The sequence below is a fragment of the Hippichthys cyanospilos genome, chromosome 2 (genome assembly GCF_059441005.1).
Source record: "Hippichthys cyanospilos isolate Australia breed blue-spotted pipefish chromosome 2, RoL_Hcya_1.0, whole genome shotgun sequence".
In the NCBI taxonomy this organism is placed as follows: Eukaryota; Metazoa; Chordata; class Actinopteri; order Syngnathiformes; family Syngnathidae; genus Hippichthys; species Hippichthys cyanospilos.
Genome location: NC_142370.1, coordinates 14,395,065 through 14,416,892, shown reverse-complemented (window position 1 = coordinate 14,416,892; position 21,828 = coordinate 14,395,065). Strand labels below are relative to the sequence as shown.

At 38.0% G+C, this 21,828-nt stretch overlaps 1 protein-coding gene and 1 pseudogene across 1 annotated transcript; both read left to right on the top strand.

The window, feature by feature from the left end:
• The first annotated feature begins 958 nt into the window (after positions 1–958).
• On the top strand, positions 959–21,118 carry pudp (pseudouridine 5'-phosphatase). Its single transcript, XM_088408013.1, has 4 exons — positions 959–1,072; positions 1,640–1,858; positions 4,735–4,964; positions 20,815–21,118. The coding sequence occupies exons 1-4, from the start codon at positions 1,003–1,005 to the stop codon at positions 20,989–20,991; spliced, it is 696 nt and encodes a 231-aa protein (XP_088264139.1). The 5' UTR covers positions 959–1,002; the 3' UTR covers positions 20,992–21,118.
• On the top strand, positions 11,985–12,863 carry LOC148427486 (uncharacterized; annotated as a pseudogene).
• Positions 21,119–21,828: the final 710 nt, after the last annotated feature.

The window sequence follows — 21,828 nt, the reverse complement described above, 5'->3', positions numbered from 1 at the left end:
TTGTCAGGGAAAGTCAGGGGAGCAAGCAAGGACACGCTTGAGGCTTCCAGCGGTAGGTTTGAGTGAGCTGACGTTTGAAAACCTGGCCCCTGGAGAACACCGACAGATGCTCAAAAAGATGAAGGCCCTCTGGCAAATTGTCCAGGGAAAATTATGGGCCCACTCTTGTGGCTATGGCAAGACTGATGTAACAGTGCCAGACTAGTCCTATTTGAGTTGCTTTCATTCATAGAATCATTGGGGACAGTTCGCACCTTTGTTTACTCTGTTGAATTTCTCCTCTTTGGTGAATTTATTGCCAGCTTACACTGTGTCATGCTGGAATGATTTGAAAGCTATTTTTGTAACTGATGCAACTACTGTATCTCCGTCCCGCCTACACATCCCTCAGTGGAAATGCAAGCCTGATAAAGGTTTTACTGCTCTCAAATGCAGTGGTGTTTTATGTGGGGGGGGAAATGGTGGGCACCACTTATATAAAACAGAAAAACTGTGGTCAATTATTCCCTTGGTGGGTTTTTTCATTTCACTTCCAAAAATAATATTATAAATGGCACTGAGACCAAAGATCATTTGTGAAATGATTATTTCAGATACAAGGCAGATGCAGCAAAAAAAGACTTTTTTGCCCCTGGTCATATCGCACATTTGTCACACGCTTTGTATGTGTTTATATTACTTGCTCTAAAAAAAAAAAAAAAAAAAGGTTACATGAGCCCTCTTTTCACTGGCCCTCTACAAAAACCTGTCCAACGCTCTACTACTTTTAACCCATCCTCTCTACTCTTTAGCGAGTAATTTTCATAGAATAATTAAATGAAGCAGGTTTCAAAGTGATAACGTGCATTTTTTAAACCAACAGTAATGCCGTGTAAATGTACGTAAACCAATTAGTTAGAAGCTTATCTTTTAACGCAAGTATTTTATTTTGGCGCTTTTGACTTGCCGTCCTGCCCCATACGTTTCCAGTCGCACACCAACACGGAAGTAAAGTTTCCAAACATGTCGTTGACTGGCAGCCTCTATAAACCTGTGAGCCATGTTATATTCGACATGGATGGCTTGTTATTAGGTATGCCAAGCACGCTAAGTTTTTATGATACTTTAGCCACGACTTGATAGTCTTAATACAGGCACGCACCTTCGGTGGTGTGGGAGTAATTTATTTGGAAATGTTCTTGCCCCCCTACGCCATTGAGTGACAATATGTGTTTACATTTGATAACCTAATACATACAAATCTTTGTTGTTGTTCTTTTTCTTCGAAGTGTATCAGTACACCGGTAAAAGTTTTAAAAACCCTATTAGTCGGGAAATGACATGTTTTCATGACATCTTTTATAAATCTGTACGTACCAAAGGTGTTCCTGCAGTTTTAGAAAATCGGGTTAAAATGTTTTTTGTGGTTCTTGTTTTCTGGTGGTCTTGTAATGTTGCCTAATTTGTATTAGCTCTACCTCCGTTTCTTATTTTATTTATTATTTTGTGCTGCAGAACGTGGCAATCATTTATTTAACGTAAAGTGTATTCGTGATGTATTATTGTTATTCTTTTCATGTAGTATGTAGCAAATACTTGTCAGAGTGAGATTTCGTTCGTTCACTGTGTATAATTTTCCGTTTATGTGTTCTCATTTCAGACACCGAGCGACTGTACACAGTGTCTTTCCAGGAAGTGTGTGACCGCTTCGGAAAGAAATACACATGGGGTGTGAAGTCCAAAGTGATGGGTGCAAAGGCTCTGGAAGCAGCTCAAACAATTCGAGACACTCTGGAGCTACCTATTACGGCAGAGGAACTTCTTACTGAAACCAGACAAATACAGGAGAGGATATTTCCTACAGCCAAACTCATGCCAGGTCTGCATAAAAACAGCAAATAGATAACTTTTTAGCATATAATAGACACTAGGTTATACATATATAAAAAAGAGGAATATTTAAGACGAATGAAAAAATAGGACAACGGCTCCGGCACACCCTCGACTAGGCATGGGCTAATATCAGAATCTGATGGTATGATAACTCTGAGCTAAAATATCACGGTATTACAGTATCACGGTATTGAAATTACAGCTCTAAAATATATATCTTTAAAATATTTTTTGCTAAATAACCATTTTTCTGTATTGTAAAACCAGTCCTATTTTTAAACAAAATATATAATGCACCATTTGTTGCAATAACATTTTCCCACATCCAATCTAAACTGAAATATGTATACTGTAAATGCACAAATACCACTGAGTACTTAACTTCCCAGACAGCCGACTATGGTTGTTTGGATGGGCCGAAAAGTTCGATTTGTTTGCCTGCTTGAACCCATACTTGATAGACTGTTCGAGTCTTTCCTCGAGTGATGCTTTGTGAAAGTAGCATAAACTTGTTAGTCACGCTACCCTGGGTAGTTAGCTGTAGTAGCAAACACAGTGGTACTCAAACCGACAAACCAGGAATTGGACAGTGTGATAGACTGCTGCGGCCGAAGAGGACCTACAGTACATATGATACACAATGAAAGGAGGCGCCCACTGCAGTGGCCCGTTAAGGCGAAAGGCACAGTGGAAAAAACAAAACAAAACGTTTTGACAGATTTGGATGGGTTTAAATAATCTCTCTTTAAAAATGGCAAAATATTGCCAATATGGTTCGGCTCATGCCTATCAGCAAGCCTCATGAGGAGAGATGGCTATAGAAGACGGATGACTGGATGGAAAAATCAAAAATTGAAAAATGTTGGGCGGCATAGTGGCGGACTGGTTAGTACATCCTCCTCACATTGTCTGCGTGAGGCAGGGTACTCTGATTTTATCCCACAATTTAAAAACATGCATGTTAGTTATGTTGAACACTCTAAATTTTCATGAGGTTAGGTTTTTTGTAAATGTATTTGGTTGTTTGTCTCTGTGTGCCTTGGGATTGGTTGGCACTCCGTTCACGATGTATCCTACCTAAAGGCTCCAGCACCTTTGCGACCCTTGTGAGGATAACAGATAATAGAAAATGGATGGATGGATGGATGGTTGCATGGATGGATAGAAAATATTGCTGTAAAATCACACGGTTGATAATTGTTTCATCATCATTCTGATTAAAATGGAGAAGTGAGGATATTGTACTGCATGTATAATTTTAGGACTTAGCATGCATCTGTGCTTGCCAAGCAAAGGCGTTATGAAGCGTCGGCACAATGACATACTGTGTTGCTATTGTGTCATCAAATACTGACACCTGCTGGACATGAAAACTCCCTGCAGGCAACCCACTTGACAAACTCAACTCTTTCATTGACCTAGTGTATACAATAATATCATTCAAGTCATTGCTTCCCTAACGTATTATTCCATATTTTTAAATGTAAACATGTATCAATGCGAAAATCTAAGCGTTCAATTCATAGCATTCATCACTTATCACTCCATATGTTTAAATAATGTGACGTATCAATATGGAAAGGTCTTTACACAATTTTATTTAAAAAAATTAGTTTTTCCAGTCTTTTAAAATCAAGTCTGTTGCGATTGCTAGCGATTTCTCTTGTCATGGAGAACAGACTCACAAGGCAATGATGACGCTGGCGCTCACAGGATCTCTTTGGCTAGCAGGAAGAGGTTAGGATAGGCAATCTGTTGGCTCATCCAGAATACCAGAGGATCTTGAGTCCATTATTACTCTTTACTAAGTATTGCCACACGTGAAATGATGCATCTGCAAGTTGCCCTTCTTCCAAGCCTCCCCACTTAATCATCCAAGTGCTGTCACAAATAGTCTACAAAATTTGCTCAAATTGGTCCCACCTAGCAGACAGCGTTTGTTGCTCACAAGCAATTGTGTGATGTGAATTGTTTCAGCGGTTACGTCCCGTTGACTGACGAACTTTCTTATATACACAGTTTGGCGTATTTTTACTGTCTACACAGTTCATACATTGGTCACACGATTATTTTAAAGCAGTACGCGCACCGACGTGGGGATTGTTCTCTGAGGTCGGCACACGCATCGGCGCATTGGTGTTGCCGGACCCATCATTAGTTAATGGTAAATACACCTGTTAAAGTTGACGATGTACTATATGCAAGGCTAGTGTACGCTGTACTTTTTTTTGGATTACAAGTCTGTTCATCAGCTCAATATAGTTGCAGGTGTTGACTTGCTAACTATACTCACAAACCTTTGCTTGGTAACGTTCCCCACCACTATGTAACATTGGGTTTGATAGATGGGGGGCTCTCAAAATTTCTAGTTGTGAGACAACAGTACTTATTTTTGCTTTTGCCTATTCCTTCCTTGTATTGTCACTTTTGATTCTCCTGGAATATCAGATAGTGGCAACAGGTGTAAATTTCAAAACAAACTGAATTTCATTATCACTTCTGTAAATCCAAATCAATACTGTTGTGCTTCCTCTCTATATCGCAGTTTGTCCATCACATCTTATACCTACTGTATGCTGTTGCTGGAGTCGGGCACACTGCAATTTAAGCAGTATTTAAAACATGTTTTAAAATGTTGTAATGTGTTAAGGGAGGTTTAATAGATTTAAATGTTATGAGCGTGGATATGCTAAAACTAAACATTTTTTATTGTTTCTATACTATTGCAGGCTTTCACCTAATGCGGGTGATTCTGGAAGAATCCCCATGATAAAACAGGGCCTCGCTGCTACTCTATACTCAAAGAAAGTAATCATGCTTTGCAATGATGATGTCAAATAAGATCATTTTTGTCTTGAAAAGGTGTGGACAGGCTGGTCAACCATTTGAAGAAGCACAACATCCCAATCGCCGTAGCAACCAGCTCAGCACGTGCGACGTTCAACTTGAAGACAAGCAAGCACAAGGAATTCTTTGCTTTATTCAATCATATTGTTCTGGGAGATGATCCTGAAGTGAAGCATTCCAAACCTCAGCCTGACTCCTTCCTGGTTTGTGCCAGTAGATTCAACCCCCCAGCTTCTTCAGATACTGTGAGTATTTCCATTATTTAGGCTTATGCTGTATATTATAGCTTTTTTGGTGTGGATATGTGGCTGAACGATTATGGAAAAAAAAAATCTCATCACATTTTTTTTTCCTTAAATGTGCTTTTTTCATTCTGTTTTGTTTTTTTGAGGACCTTTCAATACAGTATTTTCATGACCACAAGGCACATGTAAAATTCTTCAGTTAGCGCCAAAATCAACCAGGTGTCTTATTAAGTGGTGCCTCGTATGAGTGCACTGAGTTCCAAAAGCTGTAAATATTGCTGAGTGACTCCATTGCTGCTTGATTGACTGCAAATCTTTGCTACCCACACAACGGTTGTGTTTAAAAAAAAAAAAAAAAACGACGCGATACTGGGCAGGATGCAAGCGTTAAATGGGGAAGGGTGTGGGCACGAAAGAGGCATGACGTTCACAAAAAAAAAAAAACCCTCCGCCAAAAAAAGACTGTCAATCAAGAAATAAAAGCGTCAATGGAAGAAAAAAAAACATCAGTCGTCGCTTAATTGTTGTTTATTTTAGTGCTCTGAATTGACAGCTTGAACTTAATTTTTAAGCAACAATTGTGTGATTGTGATTGTCACAGTGGATGCTGCTCACTCCGGGAACCAAAGCACAATTGCACCTTACAACACTGCACATTGCAGGAAAGCTCCTAAATACATATCTTGTACTACATGATTTTTTGCTCTATCATCCTCACATTTAAACAGTTTATTCCACTCCATCTACTCCATAATATGCTCAGAATGTAAGTCTACTCATTTATTAGTTCATTAGTACTGCCCTTATTGCTCTATTAATGGTTTTGTTGTTGTGTTTTTGTTTTGTTTTATTGCCTACCTTATTATTTGCTCGATTATGGAATGTAGTCTGCTCAGGGAAGTGATCACAATAAGAATTTCATTGTGTGTTTTACTATGCATATGACAATAAAACTCTTGAATCAAAGATTATCAAGTTGGTTGAGTGTTGCCGTCACTAAGCTTCTAAGAGGCCTCTAAGAGGTTTTACCTGAAATGTTTCGGCGAATTATAACATAATATAAACAGCTTGTTTTCTTTTAAAAAAAAAAAAATCTGTGAAATTGGTAAAAAGCATAGCAAGCAAGATAACAAAATAAATCTTGCTGCAAAAAATTAAAACCAGTTCATCATTTATTTTAGTGAAATATTTTAATTTTGCTTCTGTACAGGTGTTCACATTTGTAGTTGAACTATGCAAAAGTATAAAGTAAATGTTGTCTTTATCCAACTTGGTTCTTTGAAAGATTAGGATATCCCAACATATGATACACGATGAAAGGAGGCGCCCAAAAAGCAGTTTTTTTTTGTTTTTTTTTTTAGCTTTAAGTTGAATTTCAGCTGATGGCTCATGTCTTCTATTTGCAGTCAGGCAGGCAGACCCTTTGGCCATAATAAGGGGTCAATTGTGATGGTTTGCCTCCATAAACAAAGACAGAAAATTTTTTTTTTCAAAAATCGGTGGCCACTTGGAATGACCTGGATTGCTTAAGATATAGTTTCAGAAACTAGCTTCAGGAAGAGGAAAGGAGGATGGTCTACTTGATTTACAGGAATTTCCCCCCCCTTTAGCCATCAGTTTCTTTTGGATATTGTATTCAGAAAGCGTGACATTGCTTGTTTGAGTACAACTCACACAATGTTTTATTGATGACAAGCGGGGGAAAAACATGGCTTGTGTGAAGAAATAAATTATGCCATTCTCATATCATCCTGACATTTGTGGGCTAATTGAACAGGTAAACTTGAGGCATCTAGCAGCTCCACTCTCACAGCCCATCTTTATTCACTTTAAAGGGTTTCTTCCTACTAATAGGTCTGCCTATGGCACTGCACACCTGATTCTTTTTTATCTACAGACAGCCATGGTTTGGGCTGGCATTTTTCTTGATGAGATATGAAACCGCAACTCAGAGGGGGAATCGACTGAGTGTTCAGTGGAATAATAAATGATGATGCGCCACTCCCTGGCTCCGACAGAATGACAAAATTAAGTGTGTGTGTGTGTGTGTGTGTGTGTGTGTGTGTGTGTATGTGTGTGTGCACATGCTTACACAAGTGTGGCTGAGCAAAGAGTACCTTTGTCGGGTTTTGCAAAATTTCATAGTTTGTCCAATAAAGAAAGCATTTCTTCGCTACTTGCTAACTTACAAACCGACAGTAAAAAGAGATAGATTTACTACTGTACATCTCGTGTACGGCAACATTTTGATTTATTACACAAGAGATGAATTGAATACTGTAATTCATTTAACACTATAAAAACAAAAAAACGATGAATGCTCAGTTTCAACACAGTACTTGTTCCTCCCAATACTGTATTTAGAAATAGTAAAGACTTGCATGCTTCTAATGTTAGTGTGCAAACTTGATTGACATTTAAAAAAATGTATGTGTATTTGTGTGTCATTTTATAAATATATATATATATATATATATATATATATATATATATATATATATATATATATATATATATATATAATGACACACAAATACACATTTTTTTAAATGTCAATGCTTCTAATGTTAGTGTGCATACTTGATTGACATTTAAAAATGTATGTGTATTTGCTGCAACCCAAGCTCCACCCCCATTCACCGCAATGCATGTTTTCTCAAAGGGCCAAGCTCTTTCTGTGTTATTTTCCCTTTTCGTGGAAAGTTGTTGCCAAAGCGCGAATGTATATACTGTGTATATATATATATATATATATATATATATATATATATATATATATATATATATATATATATATATATATATATATATATATATATATATATATATATATATATATATATATATATATATATACTTCAACCTGTGGGCCTGGAAGGGGGCTCCTCCCACCTGTGGTCCCTTCTGGAGGTTTCTGATTTTCCCCAAATTGGGGTTTTTGAGTTTTTCCTTCCCCTTCTGGGAGCTTTGACAGGGGATTCTGTTGTGTACCTTATATTGAAAAGATGTCTCTGTACGACCTCTTTTCATCTGTGAAGCCCTTTGAGACTTCGGTGATTTAGGGCTATATAAATAAAATTTGATTGATTGATTGATTGATTGATGATCTTCGATGGAGCCCTATCAGGCATCTGTCTTTTTTGGGCACAAAGTTTATTATTTATTATGTTTTACAACACACAACATACAGCGCATAAAAGTAAGCAGCTGTTAACTCTCCCTGCAACCCAAGCTCCACCCCCATTCACCACAATGCATGTTTTGCCAAAACGCCCTTATATAATACCACGACTCCGTCGCAAAAAATGTAGCGCGAATTGGCGAAGGAACACTAGATTGAACACACATTTAAGTCAGCCTGGTTTGTTAAAACTTAATTGGGAACTGTCAAGCCGTCAAGCTGTCAAGGCGTCACCAACAAAGACTGCAGTCATTTAACTGCCTTTTAAAGGTAATCCAACTGCTCTCACTAGATCAAATAGAGTACTCGCGCACTGCTGGCTAGTGGCTAATTTATGCCATAGCGTGCATTAAACGCTGGCAACAGGCATCATAAATGCCAGCATAATGAAGTTATTTTTTACTGACTCAAATTGGCATTAAATGGGATTTCAGGACAAAGTTGTGTATTTTGTATTTAGTTGTCACTCGTGACTCTTCCACAGCAAGAGAGGTTTTGTGGTATAAAGTCAGTCTCTGTTATGACATGCATTACAGGAAAAACTTAAAAATAAAATCCTTTGTGTCAAAATACAAGCTTTCCTGTCCATACATTGTTTGGTATGGTAACATTTGTATAGAAGTTTTATTGTTCGAGCAGGAACAAGCAGTGCCTCATGTATTAGGGGTTCTCAAACTTTTTGGAGTCAGGGACCCCTTTCTGGAAATCACATTTTCCAAGGACTGCCAATAAAAATGTTTGTAGACCCCCCCCAAAAAGGCACTTTAAGTCAAACCTAATTGTCGTTTTTATTTACCAGCATATTCAATATTTGTTACTTTTCAGCCATACTGAAGTTTACAAAATAAAAATTACAAAGTGCACACCTGCTCATAATAAACTGTGTCAATATCCCCCGAACGGGTTACTGCAAAAATATTTAGTCGTGAAATAATCAAGCTCTTTCGAGGATGTTGTGGATTACGTGAGTCTATGTGACAAATTTCAAAATTAGTATATTTTTAAAACTACAGTACTGTACATTAAACTGGTTGAATTGATTGCTTTGTTAAAGAGTCATTCATATAGTCACAATTTAATATGAAATAAAATCCAATTCACAAAAATATATTTTTTGTTAATGGCCCTAATTATTTCACAGACCCGCTGCAGTCAGGGCGCGGACCCACTTTGAGAACCACTGTCACATGTTATTTCTCCCTAAAACTACACAAAATTAATGACAGTTTTCTGGGGCCTATATCTCTTCATTCTCATAATAAATATTTTATACAGATTAAAACAATGAATTAATTCATTTACATTCCAAATAAATAAAACTGATCATATCTGGTAGTGTAGCCGCAGTTCCTGGAGAGCTGTTCCCCTTCATCACTTTTTTGAGATGGCATAGTGTGACTTTATTTCATTGTTGGTCCTGGCTGGACCATGGGAAGAAAGATAACGCCCATATTTTAAGAGTTGAGAAAAATGCAGTTGCTTATTTAGGTATTTGAATTCAACTTTTTTTTTTACACCCATTTTATGTTTAGTTTTTACGAGAGTTGTTCTCACTCAGTCTGAATGGTCAATCATAAGTTAGAACCTCAAACAAATTTAAAAACAAATACTATGTATAATATTAGTCAAAGCAAGGCAAAAGTCATGCGGTATGATTTCATTTATGCAAAAGTAGACAGGTGCAGCAGAGAACCTTGCCAAACACCTAAGCCACAACTATCATTGAGAGCGGCACCTCACTGTCTTCATAGAACTTTAAGTGTTGCAATCTGAAAAAAAAATGAAAGGCAGGAGGAAAAAAAAAACAAAAGAGACATCTCAACCCAGCTGCAGCGTTGATGATTAGACTGGAGATTTTACCATAGGTGCACTTGGACGTCTGAATAAGAATAATTACAAATAAAATAAAGTTCATGCTTCCACTGACACAGAGTTCTAGTTCTGCTCCTGTCATTAATCAAAAAGGCATTACCACTGGGAACACTCTTATAATCTAGCTGTTCAAATCAGGTACAATTAGGACCACAACTTTTCCTTCTGAAAGACAAATTGGCCCATTATTGCCAGGCGTATCTCATCATATTCTCTTGCAGTCATCACCCAATACAGACTAGCAGTGGGGAATTAAAACGGACCAAATTTAAAGCAAGACACTGTGTATTTATATGGTGAACTTGATTGGATAGACGACCCATTTTATAAGGAAACGAACGCCAGTGGAGTAATGCAGGGGTTACGATCATAGAGATTATGAGACTTTAGACAACCAATTTAACTTTTCAACTTCTCTGTTGTCATTGCCAGACAATGCATCTTATGTGCGTTTTGGGCATGTGTGCATGTACGTGGTTTAAGTTTTGCAGTAAATATGACTGAAGGTGTCACTTGAAAAAAAAAATGGGTTGCATCGGACATGAGTTTGAAACTTTGGAACCTCGACCAGCTCTATAAGCCCAACATTAAAAGTCCGCTGTGTTGTTTTGAAAAACCTCTGGAGGAATGATCAAAAGGGCATGACTGTCTCCCTTTTTTTTTTTTTTCAACTCTCTGAAATATTCAAGAATGGCACGCCTTTGAAATAAGCTCAGACAAAATATTATATGTGAATGGCAAAGTGAAACTCACAGCATTCCTTCCTCTTATCTAGTGCAACACTTCCTTCTCTTCCGTACTCAGGCCGCACGTCTGCACGTCCTTCCCTCATCTCCACACACAGCTCGCCTGTACAAACTGTGAAGAGGAGTAATTTTTGCGGATGATTATTTGGGGCAGAAATGGGGCCCAAATAATGCCATGACTCTGCCAATGCAGAATGATGAGCATGATTTAGTGTTTAAACTAAACTATACTAAACTAAACTTATTGAATCAACATTTGTTTTAAGAGCACAGGTTTGACCAAAGTTCTGTACATTGCAGAAAATGCAAAGGATGTAATGTGAATTAAAATGAAATACAGTACATATGAAATATCACAGATGAGAAAAAAACTAAATGTAACACAAAACCAATAAATGAAATACCATAGTAATAAATGGAAACTGACACCACACGCATGGTCAGAGAGACCATACTTTGGAAGTATGCGCCCAGCGAGCGAGACAGTTAGCGAATACAAATACTATTTGCCATTGGTTTCAGTGCATAATAGTGTGGAACCCACAAAACATGTGCAAATATGTCAACACTGGTTAGTTACCCCAGGCTTACGCGGCCATAAAGAAAATGAAAATATAACTCTTAACCAGTCAAGTAGAATCCAGGAAGATTAATAAGAGGCCTCAACACAACACATACAACAGATAGAAAGAAGTCACAGGCTAAGGTACATTAAATTCTTGTTGTATGGCGATGTCTTTGCTGATGTTTTTGTTTGTGTTTAGTGGGTGAACTCCAATGTGTAGAATAACCAGTTATTCTAACTCCCAATCGATCATCGATTGGTTACGATTGGCAAACAAACCTTCCAGTCCCCCCCTCCTTTTTTTTTTTTTTTTTAATTATTCGTGATTGACATCCAAACCAGAAGCTTATTCGATGGCACCCAACACACAAACTGGCATCCACAACATGATTTGAAATACGTTGATGAAGGTTTCCCTCGCTAAAAGAAGCATGACTGGCTCCATTTGGGTGACGCTCCCCATTTAATATAAATAGCGATTACCAGACCTATGAATATGTGTAAAAACTATGTTGGTTGGATAGAACACATTTATTTACACTTTATTGAAATTTATATTGGGTTTTCAAAATTAATAACAGTCGAAATATGACATATTGTCACTTAAAGGCAGGGAAGCATGTCGAGACGATAGTTGCAGACGGCATAGGATAATGGTGTGGAGGATGACCCTGATTGTGAAGAAGATGAAGAAGGCCAAGACAGAGAAAATGACAAAATGGTATAAGCTAAATAAGGAAGAGGCTTGTATGATGTTTTGGAAGGAATCGAGTGGCTCTGAATGGCCAAGAGGCGCTTCCAATCGACTGGACAACTAAAGCTAATGTGATCAGAAAGACAGGTAGGAGAGCACTCAGTGTGTCATCTGGAAGGAAAGTAGATAAGGAGACATGGTGGTGAAATGAGGAGGTGCAGGTTTGTAAACGGAGAAAAAGTTTAGCTAAGGAGAAGTGTACACTAAGAGGACCAAGGAGAGAATACGGTACACAGAGATGCAATGTAAGGCGAACGCAGAGGTGGCGAAGGCCGAACAAAGGGCTTACAATGACTTTTTGCTAGATTGGAAAGTAAAGAGGGGGATAGTGACCTATCCGGGTTGGCCAGGCAGAGAGACAGAGATGGGAAGGACATGCAGGCGGTCATGGTGATCATGGATGGATATGGAAACATCCTGACTGAAAGTACTTTGAAAAGTTAATGAATGAGAAAATTGCGAGAGAATAAAGAGTAGAAGAGGTGACTGTTGTGAAACATGAAGTAGGAAAGATTAGTAAGGATGAAGTAAGGGAGGACACTGAAAGAGGATGAAGAGTGGCAAGGCACTTGACCCTGATGATATACCTCTAGAGATATGGAAGTGCATTGGAGAACTAGCAGTAGAATTTCTGACTGGGTTCTTTAACAGGATCTTAGATAGTGAGAAGACACCTGAAGATTGGAGGAGAAATGTGCTGCTGCCCATTTTTAAGATCAAGGGAAATGTGCAGAGTTGTGGTAGCTACAGAGGAATAAAGTTGACGGGAAAGCGTACTTGAAGCTAGACTAAGGGCAGAAGTAAACATTTGTGAGCATCAGTATGGTTTCATGCCAAAACAAGCACTACAGATGCAGCATCTGCCTGGAGTACGTTGATGGAAAAGTACAGATAAAGCTGGCGAAAGCGTATGACAGGGTTCCCTGGGATGAACTGTGGTATTGTATGATGAAGTCTGGAGTGATAGAGAAGTAGTTTATGGTGGAGATGGGACTGCATCAGGGATCAGCTCTGAGCCCCTTCTTGTTTGCTATGGTGGCAGACGAGGTTAGAGCGGAATCTCCATGGACTATGATGTTTGCAGTTGACATTGTCAACTCTAGTGAGCGTAAACAATAGGTGGAGGAGAAGCTAGAGTGGTGGGACAAGTGATAAAGAAGGCGGAGGACTTTACGAATTTGGAATCGACAGTCCAGAGCAACGGGAGAGTGCGGAAAATAGGTGAAGAAGAAGGTACAGGCAGGCTGGAATTAGTGGAGAAAAGTGTCAGACGTGATAGAAAAGGTTCAGCTAAAATGAAAGGAAAGGTGTTCAAGAATGTGGCGAGCCCAGCAATATTGTTTGGCCTGGAGACGGTGCCATTGAGGAGCTGGAGGTAGCAGAGATGAAAACGCTGAGATTTTCTTTGCGAGTGACCACCTTGGACATGGTCAGGAATTAATACATACAAGTTGTGCAAAGAATAGACCGAGATGTCACTCCCTTACACTTAACATAAAGACATAGTTTCTTGAACAAATACAAAATAATAAAATACATAGTGCAGCATAAATTAAGCACGTCAAACAACACACGTTCGACTACTAATAATACACTTAATTAATGCCACAATAACTTAATTGTTTAATTAATAACTTAAATGCATTGTGTGAACCGAAAATGCATTAATTTATTTATTGTTGGCGCCTGGTAGTCATTGCAAATAGGTACCAGCCCAGCCCGCGAATAGTGACACTCCGCATATGACACCTATTCAAATGCACTGTGAGAAAACAAAGGCTGCTTTATTCATTATACATTTTTAAATTAAATGGTTATTGTTTTTATTCTCTGCCAAAAATCAACAACGACAAAAAATCCATACCAATCGACCCCTACTTTTTATTGAGCCTTTCATTAACACTGGTGATTATTTTTGGTCTATGCAACAGAGCGACACGGCGATGATAAAGTGTTACACACTCCTTGCATGAGCCAATCCCTCTTAGCTTCAAGATCATTTAAGAAATGTTTCAGGCAATCTGTCACTGCCACTTACTCACCCATCGTTGCACGTAGTGCTTTCTTTAGCCTCAAACATAACGGCAGAGTGGTGATTTATGTGCGTTAACACAGATGTACGTGTCAGCTTGTTAACGTTTGTGAGTTTTTCAGCCATGCAATCTTAGGGTCGATAACAGCAATCTTTTCCGCACCAATGAGCGTGGCCAGTTTAGGCACGGTAGTTCATAATATTGACAGTAATACAACACAATTTATGTGATATAACCATACTGGGGGATGTTCTTAAAAATGTGTTTACCTTCCGGTAAAGGAGATCTTCTGATTATATATTTTTTTGCTTCTATGAATATATTTTGGCTATTTTGAATAATATTTTCTTGAGGGCCTGCTTACCCATAAATAATTACACAAACCTTTTTTGTTTCCTCACAATCTTATATACTATGGCACTTACATTGCATTATTCTTATTATTGTAATGTGATCATGAAGAATAATAATAATGAAGAATAACGAAAGATTGAAAAATAATGAAGAACATTTCATTTGTTTTGAACACTTTTGCAAGCCTCTGTAAATGCAATTGCCCCTATATAGAGTTCCTCTTCCCATAAACGGCATTTCCCTGGGTGAAGCTCTCTTTTTATAAAAATCTGGAGTTGAGTGACAGATTATTATTATTTTATTTTTTTTTTCATTCTGAGCCAATCTTGATTATTAATAGACAAGAAGGCTGATAAATATTTGGAGCCGATATTTGTTATCAGTGAAAGGCAAAATCTTGACCGTAAATGAAAAAATGCAACCTCCTAACTCTTTGCTAAAATATCTTTAAGTATGCTTATTGAGCAAATTTTCTGAGTTACATAATGTTTATTTTTTTCATGCTTTCACACAAACCTTTGTTGTTCAATTTCAACCAACAGTTCATGTAGTTTCTCAATATCATCAACATGTCTTAAAGTAAAAAGCTTACTCGTTTTACAAAAAAGAAAAGAAAACAATACATGAAGATTTGCAAATGCTCTAACAAATGTTAAAATTGAAATACATATCAAACAGAAACAAAAAGTTCAGAGTATTACCGGGGTCAGCAGACTCTTTTATAAAGCTAGCAGAAAATATAATTGTTGTATATTGTTGTAAATTTAAGTGTAATTTACAGTGGGGTTGTTAAGTTTGTGTTCGAATGCAAATCATTGCTCTTATAATTATTATTATTGCATTACAGTACTACAATAGGTGTTTGTCAACGCTTCTCAGGCGTTACATATGACTGCTCGGAGATGTTACTGAGACAAATACAGAACTAAAATTGGAAAGCACATTAGAGTAGGCCTACATTATATGACAGTGTTCCCTCGCCACTTTGTGCTTCATCTTTCACACATTCAGTGCTGTGTTTTTTTTTCATTAAAAAAAGTTTTTTTTTTCATTAAAAAAAAAAGCTATATTACGGAGAGACATGCTTTGAAGGTTTCCTGCATGCCAAACAGACGAGCTGACAAACACAACGACATCAACCAGTGAGGGCAGGAGTTGTAATCCACTTTTGCCCTCATTGGTTGATGTTGCACCCTGACCCAACCGTGTCTTGCCCATGAGCTGATTGAGTGATTCTCTCGCCAGTACAACCAGCTGTACAACCAGAAGCAGTCAATACCGACGGGACAAAAAAAATCCCAGGGCCTGTAATCTAATCTCTGGAACTGCAAATTTTTGTAACACATTTTCCAAGTATCCTAGACTTATAAACAAGTAATATATGCCACAATTAAAAAAAAAAGAATCCTAATTGAAAGTGTTAACGTATAGTAGTTTGGTCACCACATTTGCACTGAGGTCGGAAGACCTTTGGTTCACTCCCCTTCACCCAAATCTCGGAATTCTCAAGTTTCTCAGCTGCCTCTTGGAAACTTCAACTCGCTTAACAGGTTTTGTATAGGCTTGTGGTCTGCAGACCACCTGGGCTAAAACAGACATTACTCTATGTGCTGTTGCTTCTTCTGAACATGCCATAAAGACCAGGCTTTATGTAGTGCGGCATTCTACTGATGGAAATTGCATCTACAACCCAAAGATTCCAGTGTACAGTACACTGCGAGCACTGAAAGCTTTTTGTCCATTAGAACACAGTGTGAGACCACCTGTTTTCTTGTCCTGCTGTGACTAATTCAATGCTCTGAGAACAAAACACACTTGATGAATGAGAAGATATCCAGGCAGCTACTGCCTTGGTTACTGAGGTGCAAGTTTAATTCAGAAAATTAAAAAAAGGTCCTGCTGTATACTATTGAAAAACTCTCGCGGACACATAAGCCTTAAACCGAACACTTGAAGACACGATAAAAGTAATGAAGATGAAAGATGGATGAAGCAAAGTGAAAGACATTATGCAAGAAATTGATGTGAGTATGAAAATGAATGCTTATTTTAGATTTAGCAATTCCTTTTTTTTTGTTTTTTTTGTTGGATGGTTTTGTTCTTAACTTCAGTTAAAGTGTAGATTGCACAACACGTTTTTTATGTTAACGTCCGAGACATAAATTTGTTTTAGTGAAAAGTCCCCTGTTGTGAAAAACTTGCTGTAGAGGAGTTCTACTGTATTGATACACAGAGTGAACAGAGCAACTCTGTTGCATAAAATCACTCAATTCGGCAAGATCTTGCCAGTTTGAGCAGTTGATGGCAATTTTGTCATTGTTTAAAGCTGAGCTGTCCAAATCTTTTTGCCTCACTATCTATTTTTCCAGCAACCAACCTCCCGCGGTGGTTGGGGTTTCGCACGGGACAACGTGCTGCCTGTCAAGCTGTCAAAGCCAAACTGTTTGAGGAAGTCTGCTAATCCTTCAAAATAAACTTTGCTTATGGTGGATTGCATTCATTTCAAAGCTCTTCCTGGAAGCATAGTCATGACAACACTCAACTTGATAATCTTTGGTTCCCAGAGTGAGCAGCCCCCATGCCATTCTGAAATCGATCACGTTCACACGGTGTTGTTTGGAAATGACGTTCAAACTGTCGATTCAGGGCATTAAAAGCGATGACCGACGTTCTTTTTTATTAATGTTCTTTTTTTTTTTGGCTAACAGCTCCTACACTGTAGTTGTCCACTTCTCACCAAGCTACCATTCGTTGCAGCCTCATGCAGTTCCAAATCATTGTCCCAGTATGATTTGAAAGCTTTTTATTTTTGCCCATGTTGGTGTCGAGAAGGGAAGATAATTAAAAAAAAACAACAACAACAGCAAACACCAAAACATTTATTAGTCAGAATTCTGACTGAGTTGTAGGGGATGAAATATTTATTTCAATAAAATGCAACATTTTATAACTTTTTGCTTCGGGGCATTTTTGACTGCTTTTCTCTATTACCATGATCACTAAAACATAAACTATTTCTTGAATTAATTTTTGTAAGTGTGTTAACTTAATTATGCAGTAGGCAATAATTATTTCCTCCACCGTAATAAGTTCTTGGCTCAAACATTCGCTTAATCAGTTTTGGAAACTATCTAGTTTGCATTGCACAACCATCTATTATTTCCTTACATTTAAAGCAAAAATTAATTGCATCTCGTACAGTAGTTGGAGAGATGCCACAGCCGCCTGCATCCTGACTTTAGTTGAGGTGGTCTTGAGCAAGAACCTGAAAGCAAGCGCTGAAGTCAGCGTTTTAATTTTATTTTTTAACATTAATTCACACCAAAAGTTATCTAAGATACTTTCCATATGAAGTATGGCCAGGACTGCTGTCCTTCACGCAGAACAATGAAAATAAATAAATGAAAAAAAAAAAAAAACACATTACGGTACATATTTGCCCATTTAAAAAAGCCTAAAAAAAAAAGAACAAAGACTTATTGTGGAACCGGTGTTTTCCTCAATTTCTTTTGGTTGAGTAAGAAAGACAATGAACAGAGGGATTGGTTGAGCGATGATAGAGACATATCGAATAGATTTATTAATAATAGTCATAATATTAACAACATGCAGTAGTGGTTATGGTTAAATTAACAGTTTGTGTTATTGCTCCTCTAAAATACCCTGAATTTTGGACTATAAGCCACAACTTTTTGCTCATGATTTGAGACCTTGTGGCGTATCTGCAGTTTTGTTTTTACTTGGCAGATTTGTCAACCACCTGCTCTGAAGCCGCATGCGGATCTTTCATTCTTATTTTGCGGCCCTCCTATGCTAAAAAGGCAGCCATATCCGGTCTGCTCAAGATAGGATATTGTTGTAAGCAACCATTTAAAAACGTTTAAAACTTCCATTTCATCTTTCTGTCATCTGATGTTACAACCTGCGGCTCATAGTCCGATGCGCCTTATCCATGACCAAAATTTTTTTTTTCCTTTTGGTCAAATTTTGCTGCTTTGGCTTACATACTGGTACGGCTTATAGTCAGAAATTTACGGTGGTTATATGATGTATCGGCATTTCTAAATGCAGCCCTGGAAGCAAAAGACCTACTATTTGAGAGCGAAGAAGGGGAAGAAAAGAACACAAAAAATAGCCCATGCGGTAGCACAAATGTGAAGTGTGCCTTGCTGTCAACAGCTGTAATCTGCTGTGACAGGCATGATTAAGTATTGTTCAATGCAAACAAAATAAGGAAGAGAAGGGGTTTCATTGTGAAATGATATGAAACATGACCCAAAGAGCTTTTATCCACTTTGGTACCAAAATGTCTCGCACAATTTTTTTTTCCCTCTCCCACTAATGATCAAAATGACCCAAAAAGAAAGTAAACTGCTCTAGTGGACGATTGAATCCATCTGAGAGGTGCGCTTCGGTCCATAGGGGGAAGCAAGCGCACCTGGAGGAAAAACACATAAGCTTGGGTTGCATGAATCCAAAACTGTCCATGCCGGAGAATGGTAACTCGATTATGTTCATGGGCTGCAAAACACTAAAATATGCATGATTGGCTGCCTACTGATCTAAATATGACAATAATTCCCAAATGTTAGTGACTGCCTGGATTTCTAGAACACTCTTGTGCTGTGGTCTTGACGCATAAGTTAGGCAACGTAGATCAGTTAATTAACTAGTAAATCAAGAGTTTGTTTCACCTTTTGGCTGAGTTCTAACCACACTCAGTCTAATATAGCAACCACTTTACTGCCTTTTCTTCTCTTTTAGATCAAAAGAGCCTCTTCTTTCGTCAACATTGGGAATAAATAAACGTGCACTTTCTTTAATGCCAGATACAGATACAGATACACACACACACACACACACGCACATATATATATATATATATATATATATATATATATATATATATATATATATATATATATATATATATATATATATATATATATATAATATTTTTTTTTATAGAAAATCTGACAGCCAACTTTGAGCACCCCCCCTCCACACACACACACACACCCACACACACACACAACGGCGCTCAAAGGGTTAATGGTAAATGTAGTGCAATTTTCAATTTTGTTACAGAATCACACTGTGTGTTGAGGTGATATAGATTATACTATATTTCGTTCCCTTTGTCTTCAGTCATGCTTTAGAGGTGATAGCCCAACAACTACCGTAAATTTCAGACTATAAGCCACCACTTGTTTTTCTCACGCTAGTCCCACGATAGTCCTGTGCGGCCTATCTGCAATTTATTATGATTATTATTATTATTATTATTATTATTTTAAATAGCCACCAAGGGCAATCTCTCAGTAAACATAGGGACACAGAAGAAGATGCTTAATATAAGTATTAATGTTGAGTTTGAACTGCGTTATTACTTACCATGTTGTGTTGGTGCAGTATTCTAACAATCTCAGTGTGTCGTTATGTTGAAAATATGATGGCGTTGCTCTTATTTCTAAACATGCAGGGGTGTTCAGATTCTGCTGGAGACTTGATGTTGCTATAACCAGGCAGTTTGAAAAAAAATGTTTTAAAAATTTGAAAACATTTCATGTACCATCTTTCTCCTTAAATATCTGATGTTGCAACTTATAGCTTACAGTCCGGTGCAGCCTATAAATGACAAAAACAGATTTTCCGTTAAATTGTTGTTGTTGCGATTTATAATCCTTATACAGTGGGCCCCCGTGTTAGGTGAGAGAAAAAAAAATCAAAACATGCCATCAGTGTCTGATTTATTTAACTCTCGAAACTTTCACTTCGTTAGTATTGATCCACCCCCAAAAAAAAATCAACATTAAGTGTCCTTTTAGATCATAGAAGAGATCTGTTATCAAAAGGAAATCACAAAATCTTACATGTTTGTCTACTTCAAACAAAAATAAATAAATAAATAAAACAACGTAAAGTGTCAGACCTGTTCTCAAAAAGTAATAGTATAGTAATAGTACAACCATCATAAAACTCATAAAACACCCCAAAAGACTACATTTACATGTTGGGTCCAAATGGTTCATGTAGTTGTGGATGTGAGTCATGGCGCTTGAAATGCCTACAAAGACTCTGATGAGTTTTCACGCTGCGTATAAAAAATGTAAACAAAGCCAATGGCGCAGACCTTCCTTCAAATTGTAGTTTTAATGGGTAGACCGCCTCCCCTAGGTCAACTACACTCCTGTGAGAAATGTCAAGCTCATCAGATTAAAAATGGTAACGGTGCCTCTGTGTGCCATTTACCTGCATTTGTTTTGGCTCTCAACTCTACCGTCTGCCTAATAGGCTTATGGAATAGCATAACTTTACTGTCCTCCATCTTGTCCCCCCACACAGTGCTTGGTATTTGAGGATGCTCCCAACGGTGTGAGGGCGGCCTTGGCTGCAGGGATGCAGGTGGTGATGGTTCCGGACGATAACTTGGACCCAGCTCTGACTCAGGAGGCTACGCTGAGGCTGAGGAACATTGAAGAATTTGAACCCCAGCTCTTTGGCCTACCATCATTTAGCTGAGCCTCAGGGGGAAGAAAAGAGATGCATCAATGTCATTGTAAATCTTTGACTTGTTTTGGCACTATTGATTCTATTTTATGTCAAGTGAGAAATCTCTCGTTTTTAATAAACTCCTCAAGGCTGTTGACCTTAGATTAGGTGTCATTTACTCCCAATTACATTACGCTCATCATTCAGCACTTCAGTGAGGTGTGTCTGTTCGTAAATGGTGCTGTATCGCCATTCTTCTAATTTCAAAATTTATCCTCACGATTCACAAGCGCACAGCAAAATTGTCATTGATTGTAGTCTGTCCATTATGGAAGATAATAATCTGGCAATGAAACTTGACTCTACTGTGGTTAGCCTCAAGTGCAGTTGCACTGAAGAGTTGGGATTTTGAACATGTTGCCCGGTTTACGTGATTTATTAAATGCGACATTCACGAACATGGCGATTTTCCCTCTCCGGTAGTTTTTCTTTTTCTTTCTTTCTTTCTCCCACATCCCCCGTTTGGCGTTTTATGGATCTGGCAGCAGAGTTTAAGTGGTTAGCATTTAGCTTAGCCAAGCAATCCCTTGTCTTGTTTACGTTTACGAAAACCATAACACCCCGGCCTTTCAACGTATCACACTCATGGTCATCAAGTCTTCACACAGCCAAGGTAATCCATACTGAAAGACGGATAAACTTATTTTCTCATAAACACATTATACGCAACCAATCCAATTCGCAAACCTGTTTAACTCAGTGGCCTGTATAGCAATGTCACCCCAACCTCTGGTTCCTAAACTAAGTCCTTGAACCATACAAAACCTCCTTTTTTAATGCTTATCTGCAACTAGTTAAAAAAAAAAA

Coding starts and splice junctions, on each gene's coding strand:
- pudp (XM_088408013.1), top strand. CDS start 1,003: ATGTCGTTGACTGGCAGCCTCTATAAACCTGTGAGCCATGTTATATTC. Junction 1,073..1,639: donor CATGGATGGCTTGTTATTAG/GTATGCCAAGCA, acceptor TTCTCATTTCAG/ACACCGAGCGACTGTACACA. Junction 4,965..20,814: donor CCCCAGCTTCTTCAGATACT/GTGAGTATTTCC, acceptor CCCCCCACACAG/TGCTTGGTATTTGAGGATGC.